Source organism: Trichechus manatus, unplaced genomic scaffold (assembly GCF_000243295.1).
Source record: "Trichechus manatus latirostris isolate Lorelei unplaced genomic scaffold, TriManLat1.0 scaffold00123, whole genome shotgun sequence".
Classification (NCBI taxonomy): Eukaryota; Metazoa; Chordata; class Mammalia; order Sirenia; family Trichechidae; genus Trichechus; species Trichechus manatus.
The window spans coordinates 8,683,398-8,695,085 of NW_004444059.1; the positions used below are offsets into that span (position 1 = coordinate 8,683,398).

The 11,688-nt window shown below is 35.6% G+C and overlaps 1 protein-coding gene across 1 annotated transcript in view; it reads right to left on the reverse strand.

Moving 5' to 3' along the window:
- LRRK2 (leucine rich repeat kinase 2) overlaps positions 1 to 11,688 on the reverse strand; it is a 155,486-nt gene that overhangs the window by 110,061 nt on the left and 33,737 nt on the right. Inside the window, exons 12-14 of the mRNA XM_023738875.1 lie at positions 11,327 to 11,456; positions 7,818 to 7,942; positions 2,920 to 3,032 (exon numbers count right to left, since the gene is read on the reverse strand). Of these exons, the coding sequence (XP_023594643.1) occupies positions 2,920 to 3,032; positions 7,818 to 7,942; positions 11,327 to 11,456 (368 nt within the window). The remainder of the gene's footprint in view (positions 1 to 2,919; positions 3,033 to 7,817; positions 7,943 to 11,326; positions 11,457 to 11,688) is intronic.

The following is an 11,688-nucleotide window of genomic DNA, read 5'->3' on the forward strand; positions in this document are numbered from 1 at the left end:
AAACCGGGTACATTTTGCTTCAAGGTTTTCATGACACCACCAGGCTCTTTGATTTGGTTCCACTTTATCAGAAGATTGGTTTTACTTTACTGGGTTCCCTGGCTGAAGAGAGCAGGAGCATCAATACATACAAAGCACAGATGCAGGCAAAACGCTGAAAGTCCTATTTTCTACTTTATTCTCCAGAAACAATATGGGACAAATAGAATTCTGGGGCAGGTGACTGAGAGTTACCATCTGTGGAAAAAAGCTAAAAGGATCAGGACATCAATGGAACATCAATGTTCCAGACAGAGATTTTAACTTCAGTCTGAATTTTATTGAAATTTTATATATCCAAACATTGATTTGCTTTAACAAATACTTTTCTTAATCTCTGCTTTGTAAATCATCATTGAATGTCAAATTCTACCTTATTTGAAATTCTGCTCTAAGATTAGACTTAATCTAGCAAATGATAATTCATTTCACTGTGTCTACAGAATCGGGATTTAAAACCTTCGATGTTTGTAACTTTTATTCAGAGTGAGACATGCAATCGCAGAATTTTGTTGTTGTTGTTAGTTGCCATCAAGTCAGCTCCAACTCATGGTGACTTACATATAACAGAACAAAATGTTGCCCGATCCTGTGCCATCTGCATGATTGTTTGTATGTTTGTGTCCTTTGTTAGGGCTATTGTGTCAATCCATCTCATTGAGGGGTTTCCTCATTTTCGCTGACCTTCTCCTTTACTAAACATGATGTCCTTTTCCAGGGATTGGTCTTTCCTGATGACATGCCCAAAGTAAGAGAGTTAAAGGCTCACCATCCTCACTTCTAAGGAACATTCTGATTGTATTTCTTCTAAGACTGATTTGTTCATTCTTTTGGCAGTCCATGGTATATTTAATACTATTCACCAACACCACAGTTTGAACGCATCTTCTTTTGTCTTCCTTTTTTACTATTCAACTTTCATAGGCATATGAAGCATTGAAAAGACCCAGGTTTGGGTTAGGCTCACCTTAGTCATCATACTGACATCTTTGCTTTTTAAAATGCTGAAGAGGTCTCTGCAGCAGATTTGCCTAATGCAATGTGTCATTTGATTTCTTGACTGCTGTTTCCACGAACTCAGAATTTTAAAGCTGAAGAAATCTCTTACTCATGTCTTTGAGAGCCTTTTTTCTCAGCCATGGTGAAGGATTAGGGGAATAACAATAGGGAGCCTTTTGAAATAAAATATTCTCATTTCTGTGTCCCTGTGACCCTAACTCCTCTCCCCCCACCATGATAGTCACTGTTTAGTGAATCATTACTCAAGTGTTGGCATGGAACAAAAGGTTGAGAACCACTTCTTCTAGAATGTAGCAAAAGAAAGTAAGACCTGGAAGCTCAGTGATTTTCTAAACATCACAGCACTTACTGGCAGAGCTGACTCTCTTGACTCCTGTCTCCTCCACTATATCATACTTGTACTCAATAATTTTAGAAAAGTTTGGTTAACTGGAATCAGAGTTATCTATAAGGCTCTTCTGGTACCTCTGGCTTCTCTCCAACACATACCATGGGTAAAATTAACTGCTTCCTCCTCTGTGTCCCCAGAATACTATTCACAAAGCTAGTACAGCTCATAAGTGCTAATGCAGAATGAACATCTGACTTTAAGCATATCTGCTATTCCCCTAGCCAGATTATGCAATCCATGACAGAGGACTACAAAGCATATTCATTTTTCCTCCCCACTACCTAACACAGTTCCAGGCACATACCTGATTCCCAATAAATATTTCTGGAATTAAATTTAACCCATTACATTGTTATTTTCAAAAATCATATTAACATTTTAGTACAAATGACTCAACCATATCGCAGAAAATTATAAAGCTCAGTTTAAACTTAATTTTTAAAGCTTTCTCTGGAGGCTACTTATTAATTCATGATATTTTTTAAAGAATACCAAATCACAAGGAATTATTTCCATCAATTATCTTGAACGCTCTCTTCTTTTCATAAAACATTAGTCCTAATCATTCTTTACATCTTTAGTCATATCTTCTATAAAGACCTAATTTATCTTTTGATAAACCCCCAAACCATCTTAGTTTCACCAATATCTTTTCTTTACACAATATGAATGAATTCCTCCGTTCTCCTTTTTTCATACTTAGTATGATTTATTGATAATTTAATTATAATATAGATCACAAATGTACATAGATATGTAAATGGCTAACAATTGGAAGAAACAATGCACACCAAATTATTTCAAAAGTGGCTATCTCTGAAGAAAGGAGTGAAAGTGAGCACAAAGAATCAAAGAGGACTTACTTGTTGTGCCCTGTATGCCTTCATGGACTGAATCTTTCACCCACAGGTCCATAAAAGAAAGATAAGCAGTGGAGAGGAGAAACTGAGGAAAATCACAGCTAAAGCTCCTGATGCCACTCATGAGGCCTAGCTGCATGTCAAACTCTTCAGTTCTCTTTCTGACTGAGCTGACTTGAGCTGACTGAGTGGATTTATGTTACTTGCAACCAAGAAAGACTTACTTAAGCCTGTAGCTGACAGTACACTTAACTGAAATGGCTCATCTCTTTACCCACCACACCCCTATTGTCATTGTTATAGCTCTTACCACATAACTTCCTACTATCATAGTAAACACAGGATTGAAAGCTTAAACTGAAAAAGCTCCCCCAATTCCCCAAATTCAGGAATATTCTAGTTTCCAATATAAAGTCAAAAAGCAAAAACCAAGCCTGTTGCCTTCGAGTCGATTCCGATTCATAGCGCCCTATAGGACAGAGTAGAACTGCCCCATAGGGTTTCAAAGGAGGGGCTGGTGGATTCAAACCTCTTGGTTAGCAGCCAAGCTCTTAACCACTGTGCCACCAGGGCTCCAGTGTAAGGTTAGAAGACCTATAGTCAACATACCCTGTTCAAAGCTGCTAGGACCAGTTTGTGAATATCATTCCAGAAACACTGTTTTTTAACCATATTTAGCTTATGTTGTGATTCAGTATCCTCCCTGGATTCTTCTGGCATGCCTAAATGCAAAAATAAATATGAAAATGAGTCAATAAAGAAATAGTTAGATATATAAATAAATGATTTTTCTCATAAATCTTGAAGCTGAACAGATCCTTACTTATATAAACGATCATAGTTAATCCAACAGTATACATACTGTACTTCTAGTTTGTAGCTTCAATCACAGAAACAACTCCTAGCACTAAGGAATTTACAAAAATAGTTCATCATTGAATACAAAATAAATACACTGTGCATATGGATGTTTATTGAATTTAAAGTAGCAAGAACTTACTATGGTGGAGGAATTTTCTGTAACAATCTCTTTTTGTATGAGTGAGTGATGGTTTAAGAAATTAGATGATTTTCAAGCAACAGTGGACAACTTGAGAAAAGCTCAAAGTTATTTGGGCTACAAAAAAGAAGGTCAGATGGAAGTAGGAATAAAAGAGCAGCTGGACATAATAGTGGATAAAACAAGATTGGGATTTCAGTATTATGATGGTAGAGAGCATGTAGTTTTGTATAAAGTCCTCTAAAGGGCTGTATAATAGTATTAAGTTCCGTAAAGGAGACGTGGTACATTAAGCTACATTATAGCTGAACTATGTCAAAACCATTGAAGAAAACTGGAAGTTGAAACAATCAATTATACAATATAACGTTGTCATTGGCTGACGTCAAGTCGATTCCAGATTATAGTGACCCCATGTGACAGAGTAGAACTGTCCATAGGGTTTTCTTGGCTGTAACCTTTAAGGAAGCAGATCACCAGGTTTTTCTCCCACAGAGCCACAGGGTTGGTTTGAACCGTCAACCTTAGCAGCCAAGACTCTAACTGTTGCACCACCAGGGCTCCTTATACAATGGAATATATAAGTAAAATTATGAACTAATGATGTTTTACAAATCTAACATTATAGAAATAATTAACAAAATATATAATATTTCACATTTAAACTATAAATTGTTCGTGTATAGTTTTTCATTTATTTAGCAAATATATGAGTGTCAATTATGTGCCAGCGATTTTGCTACCTGCTGAATAAGGCTCTAGATTCCCACTCTCCTTGAACTCTGAGTCCTCGTTTTAAAGTTTATTCAAACAGGCTCTGCCATTCACTACAGTTTTGTGACCTTGGCCAAGTCCCTTAAACTCTGTCTCATTTTCAGTGACCAAGGCCGCATTAACTATTGAGGCGAGGTTGCCCATTACACCACAAGCATATGTGACTATTAAAAGCACGCCTGATGAGTAGTGAAAATTTCATGCCACATGTAATGGATCTTATTAAACCTCTCCCTCATATTAAGACCAAATAAATATTCCTGAAATTTGCGTCTCTGGTCTTTCTTATATCACTTGAGACTCTACTATCCAGAATATATCTCCTTCACATATAACAGTCCTCAAAATATATGGTCTATAAACTTTTTAAGGGCAGGGGCCATAATCGTCTCCAAATCTCCAAGGGTTCCTAGCACAATGTTTTAGATATAACAATTGTTCAGTATATGATTATTGCACAAATGTATATTTAAAAGTGTGGACCCTGGATTCAGGTTGTATATAGGTTTAAAATGTGGCTCCATTACCTAAGCTGAGACCTTCATATCTCTACATCTCTATCTCTCAGTTTTATCATCTTTAAAATGGAAAGGAAAAAAAAAAAGTACTACCTGCCTTATGGGCTGCAGAGAGGATTAAAAGTTAATATACCTAAAGCACTTAGAATAATGTCAGACACATTTTAAGTCCTTCATATTATTATCTGTTGTAATATACCCATTGCTGTCGAGTCAGTTCCAACTCACAGAGACCCTATAGGACAGGGTGGAACTGCCCAATATGGTTTCCAAGAAGCAGCTGGTGGATTTGAACTACTGACCTTTTGGTTTGTGGCCGACCTCTTAACCACTGTGCCAGCAGGGATCCTTCTTATTGTTAGGTATTACTATTGTTATTAGATATAAATGAGAAAATTTTAATACAATTGTTGTATCCCCCTGAGTCTCTTCTCCTGACTAAAGAAAATCAGTTCCTCCTATTGCTCTTATTAACGTGGTTTTATATTCCTACTCACTCTCCTCTATACACTTCCCAATTTGCCTATGTTCCTTCCTAAAGAATTTTAAATTATTTCCTCCAGATTTAACACTAAGACAAGAAAGAACACATCAAATGATATTTCATATAACCTGTTGAAAATACTTTATTAAAATAATTATATCTTTACTTCTATTTTATTAAAGCAATTGGCTCAGTTTCTTCAATAAGTTAGTGTTATACAAAAATGGAGGGGGTGGACAGTGCTAGATCGAAAGAAATTTAAGGAACATAACACCAGATGCACTATGTGGTCCTGGATTGGTTTCTGAATTAGACAAATTTGCTGTTATGCACAACTTTGCTAAAATTAAGAACATATGAATATGGTCTAGTGAATAAATGAGTAAATATGCACTCAAGTATGTTAAAAGCACCTCAATTTAGTATGTTCAAACCAAAAATCATATTCAGTCTCAGAACTACTGGAATACTGAGAGCATAGCTACTCATTGATATGTATAATGGTGTGGTGTGGTGTGATGTGGTGTGACGTGGAAGCATAGAGAAGGTAGATGGTTAAGCATTTACCTAATTGAGAAATGTATTTATATACTAATATGTTTATAAAATGTGTCTATATACTGATACGTAATTTATACTAATATGTTTATAAAATGTGTCCATATATGAAGTATACCCCTAAAGTAACAAATTTATTTTCAAGGGCACTTGCAATCTAAATTATCATTGAATGTCAATGTAATTTTATTTTTAGTAGTGTAATTATTCCTCAGAACATTGTTTGAGTTGCTTTAGTGTCAATTTAAAAACTATAAGAGAAAAAAATTATATTCAAAACTTGTTTTTGAAACCAAGAGTATTATTTTATTATCTAAAAGATTTGGTTCTTAATTGTCACTTAAGGATAATTAATATATATATATATATTACAATCTAAAATTGAGATTCAAAATAAGAGTTACAATAATATTTTTTAGCAAAATTATATGTTAAATTATGTCTCAAAAAAGCTAAAAGACAACTATGAATAGGATACCATGATTCAATTCAAGAAATACTGGTTTGACAGTTATTTTTTATTCAAGGTACCAGTAATCAAAAGGCCCTGCTCTTGAAAAAAACTTATACTCTTAAACTGAGTATATTTTTATGCTCAGAAACATAAAATACATAAAACATAAAATACACGACTATAAAAAATGATAGATTTTTAAAAATTTCATTTAAACAGGACAAAAAAATAACTGGACTTCAAAAGAACTCGGAATTCTACAGAACAAAAAGAAGTGTCATCCTTCATAGCAAGTCACAAAGTCGGGTGAAGTATAACTCCTCAGCTTCTCTCAAATCCATCCTCTCTTTCCATTGTCGGGCCCTCTCATCATGCCTTACTCAATTATCAGTGGCTTCCTTCCTTTATTGTTGTTTGGTGCCATCAAGTTGATTCCAACTCATAGTGACCCCATATGACAGAGCAGAACTGCCCTGTAGGGTTTTCACGACTATAATCTTTATGGAAGCAGATCTCCACTTCTTTTTAAGGCCGCTAGGTGGCATTGAACCACCAACTTTTCAATTAGTAGCTGTTGTACCACCAGGGATCCTTTGGTTTCTATTCTAATCTCCTGTTTTAGTCTCTCTCCCTTCCAATCATCCTCTACACCACCATGCTACTGTTAATTTGATCGTGACATTATAATTTTTAAACACCTTTAAAGAATTTTAATTGACTTATTAAAAAAAAAAAGTACAAATTGCTTAGCACTGCATTCAAGGCCCTTCCCATTAGGGCCTGTGCCTGTTTTCCCACGTTCATCCCCAGGCTCTCCTCTCTTCATACTCTACACTCGCTCACAACAGCACAAGCTGTACTTTCTTCTGTTGGTCATGTCCTTCCAGGCTAGCCCTATTCAGTCTTCAAACTCCAGTATCACAACCTCTGACTTTTCTCTCTGAATGAACTGTGCTTCCATCAACATTATCATAATCTTTTACACAAATAATAGCATCTCTCACACTGTCCAGTAATTAACTATTTACATATCCTTCTACATCTGCACTCCTATTAATAGTACAATGACTATTTTTGATTCGTCTTTCAAACCTCAGCAGCTATCACACTATTTAGAACATAAGAGGCACTTAATAAATATGTGTTGACTGAATAAAGGAGCAGGTGTTTTAAATGGACTTTGGAGGACAAATAAGGTCACACAGATGTGAATAGGAAGTAAAGCACAGTAGGCAGAGTGGAGCTATTGAGGTTAATGAGGAAGGACCACGTGGTTATATTTTAGAAAAATTAATTCAACCACAGAGAAGAGATGGAATGAAATGAGGCAAGAGAGGAAGTGTGAAAATTAGTTAGAAAGCTCTTATTACACAAGTTCAGGCAAGGAGAAAAGAAAAAAAAAAAACTTGAACTAGGGTGATGACAACATAAACAGAAAAGAATTATCAGAGATGGACACTCTCCTTAGAGTTTAAAGCTTGACAATTTACTTTGTAGTTATTTCTTGTAGGAATAAATTAATGGATTTTCTTATAAATTAACCTAAGGACTCTTCCACATCATCATTTATCCTCTTTATATTTCGCTTAGCAGCAAGATTTGCATTTTCATTGCTTGGCAGAAGCTTGTCCTTTAATTTTTGTCTAGAAAGTTGAAATTTCATGAAAAGTCAAAAATCCATTTAAATTGTTGTCTTCTACTATCAAGTATGTAACTTACCTGGAACTATAAAATGCAAAATAGCTCGAAGTGCCTCCAGCTGCACTGATAATGATGTCTCGTGACTTTTCATAACTGTTATTATTTTGGGGGCCACTGCTGCCATTGTATCCAGGGCAGTATTACTAGAGATATAAAATCGAAATACTTACTAAAAGTACAATCTGATTCAATTGCACAAACCAAATAGAAACAAGTATGAGAAAAGAGAACCAATATATTTTATCATAAAAGGCTATGTGAAAATGCATTTAAATTCATTAATATGAGCAGACATAATTTTAATTATTGTTTGATAAAACTTTGACCTCACGAAGGAGAATTCACAAAACCAAAAAAAAAAAAACCAAACCCATTGCTGTCAAGTCGATTCTAACTCAAAGCAACCCGATAGGACAGAGTAGAACTGCCCCATGTGGTTTCCGAGGAGCACCTGGTGGATTCGAAGTGCTGACCTTTTGGTTAGCAGCTGTAGCTCTTAACCACTATGCCATCAGGGTTTCTGTAGAATTTACATTAACCTGGAAATTTTTTTACTTAGTTTCATAAAATGAAACAACTTCCTTCTGATCTGCATATGGGTCATTGGCAACCATACTGGGAGGTAGATGATATTATCCCCATTTTTTCAGATGAAGAACTGAGGCTGACTGAGGTTAAATATCGAAGTCCTATCCCTAGCAAATGGAAGAGCCAGGGTTGGAACCAAAATTCATCTGACCTCAAGGCAAGGGCTCTTCACATCATACCAACCAACCTCCTTCCAGATTAACATCACTGGCCTTCTTACATGGTATTCTTAATTAGTTTTAATCTGCACTGAAGTCTTCATTTCTCGAAGGTATTATAGGTACTGTAAGATATCATAGCCATAGTACTAGCAGGTACTATGAACTTGAATACAGGCAGTCCTGGCTTTGCACGGTGCTTTGCTAACTGAAACTTATGCAAATCAGGACTACGTCTTTGTCCGGCATGGTTTCACGTAAAAAACAAAAAACCAAACTCATTGTCGTCAAGTCAATTCCAACTCATAGTGACCCTACAGGACAGGGTAGAACTGCCCCATAGAGTTTCCAAGGACTGCTGGTGGATTAGAACTGCCGACCTCTTGGTTAGCAGCTGTAGCACTTAACCACTACGCCACCAGGGTTTCTGGTTTCATGGTAACTAAGTAATATTCCCTCTTCTCCGTCTTAAAGTCCCAGTTTAAACACATCCCCTCTTGAGGTCGCCCTCCTTTGGTAACCCCAGCTGCTCTTACCAATGTGTTTTTGTACTTTGCTGCTATTGCATTATCACACTGCACTGTAATTATCTGTTTACATATCAGTTTCCCCCACTAGACAGTGACTTTTTAAAGGACAGGTATGTTATCAGAATTAACTTAGAAGTCCAGGACCTGAACGATACAAATTTTACATATGAAGAAACAGCCAGAAACATTAAATGGTTTGCTCAGAATCTACAGAATCCTAAACTGAAAGTTATTCCACTGTGGTTTTTCCTTATTTGTAAAGGTTCACACACATTTAGTCTCATAAAAATCACCACTTAAGATAAATTTTTCATTTACATGTTCAAGAGCAACTTTAAACTTCACTTTAAATAAGCAGAATATGACTTACATATAAACAGATTATTTAAACTGATGTTAAAAACCAGTGTAACCCCATTCCTTACAAGTCTATAGGCCTGTTACGAACAGTTTGTCATACTATATGCATTTTATTCATAGCTTTATGATAGCATTAATAATAATTGCTTTGATTTATTGGGTGCTTACAATATGACAGGCATTATCCTGATCCCTTTATAAAATTAATTTTTTATCCTTACATTATACATTTATAATTTGTGAAGTTGTTATTATTATTCCTCTTTACAGAGGAAGAACCTCAAGTTTACAAAAGTTGGTCCAAGTTAGTGGCTAAGCCAGGGCTGAAAATCAGTTTTTACTACAAAATCTATGCCATTTAATTTTCTTTTACACATGATGGTTTCCTAATAGGTTCTTTTTGTCTGTAATTTACTCAGACAATGCCAAAATTGCCTCGCTTTTTTTGTATAATAAAATGCCAGGAGGTGCTGAGATACTCTTCAGTAGTCACTTACTGTACATAATTCAGTTTTGGTCTTTTAAACAGATTTTTTTTAAACCAGCAATTCTGTGCCAACCTACCCCATCTGCCCCCAGATAAAGAATCTTGTCCTATTGTACCACTAACCAGTCATGTAATCTTAACATTTCTGGATTTAGAGTAAACAAAAAAACCCATTGCCATTGAGTTGATCCCAACCCAAAGCAATCCTGTAGGACAGAGTAGAACTGACCCATAGGGTTTTCAAGGAGCACCTGGTGGATTCGTACTGCTGGTTAGCAGCCATAACTCTTAACCACTACACCCCCGGGGTTTCTGGATTTAAAGTAGATGATATTAAAACCTTTCTCAGCTAAGGAATGAAAGCAAGAACAGAAGATAAAGTTAATTCAAATGAAGGAGTAATAATAAAATATTGGTTGTGAAAAAGCAACAATTAGAAGCCTTATCCTGATTTTATCTTTTCTTTTATACCTTTCACACCTACAGAATAATTTCAAACACTTGCATGATATGTGGTATTGTCATGGTTTGAATTGTGTCCCCCAAAAAAATGTGTGCATCAATTTGGCTAGGCCATGATTCCTGGTACTGTATGATTTTCCTGTATGTTGTAAACCTGCTTCTATGATGTTAATGAGGGAGGATGGGGGGCAGTTGTGTTAGTAAGGCAGGACCTGATCTACAAGACTGGATTGTGTCCTGAGGCAATCTCTTGAAATATAAAAGACAGAAGTGAGCAGTGAGACAGTCAACACAGTCAACACCAAGCTCCAGGATCAAAAGCAAACCTTCAAAATATTTCTACAATCTCTACCACCCCTTTCAATATTCAGAGAGCATAAGTATATGATACCTGTGATATGACATTATACTGCAAAATGTTTCCACCTCATACCATCAAGAAAGCAGTGCCGGGAGCAGAGCGCGTCCTTTGGACCAGGGTCCCTGCGCAGAGAAGCTCCTAGTCTGGGGGAACACCGAAGAGAAGAAGGCCGACAGAGAAAAAAGCCTTTCCCTAGAGCTGATCCCCTGAATTTGGACTTTTAGCCTACTTTGACTATAAGGAAATAAACTTCTCTTCATTAAAACCATCCACTTGTGGTATTTCTGTTATAACAGCACTAGAAGACTAAGACAGGTATGTAGGTTACCATTTTTCAAAACACAGTCAATACCAAGCTCCAGGATCAAAAGCAAACCTTCAAAATATTTCTACAATCTCTACCACCCTTTTCAATATTCAGATAGCATAAGTATATGATACCTGTGATACGACATTATATTGCAAAATGTTTCCATCTTTAAATATCTTATGCTTTTCGTTCTTAGAAATATGCTTGAAATATTGATATTCTACTCAGTCCAATACTATATATTCTGCATAAATTCATGAATCTGTATTACCTTCCTTCAAAAAGATGATTTAGCATTTTACAGCCACTTTCAGCCACTTCAGGAGAGTATATATGCTTCTGCATTAACTCCAATACGTTCAGGTATATTCCTTTTGACAACAGGATTTTTCTGAAATTAACTACAAAATTTTTTTAGTGTTGTAGAAATGAGAGCACAATTTCATAATTTTACAATAACATGGAATATTAAAATAGTTAAATTCATAGAAAAGCATATACAAGAACATATATAATTTTTATTTCATCAATGATGTAAAAATAATTAATTTTTTTAAAACATTTGTCACTTTCAATTTTTACACATTTATAGTCCCTTTCTTGAGGTTTTGGTTTTAAATGTTTTATTCACAG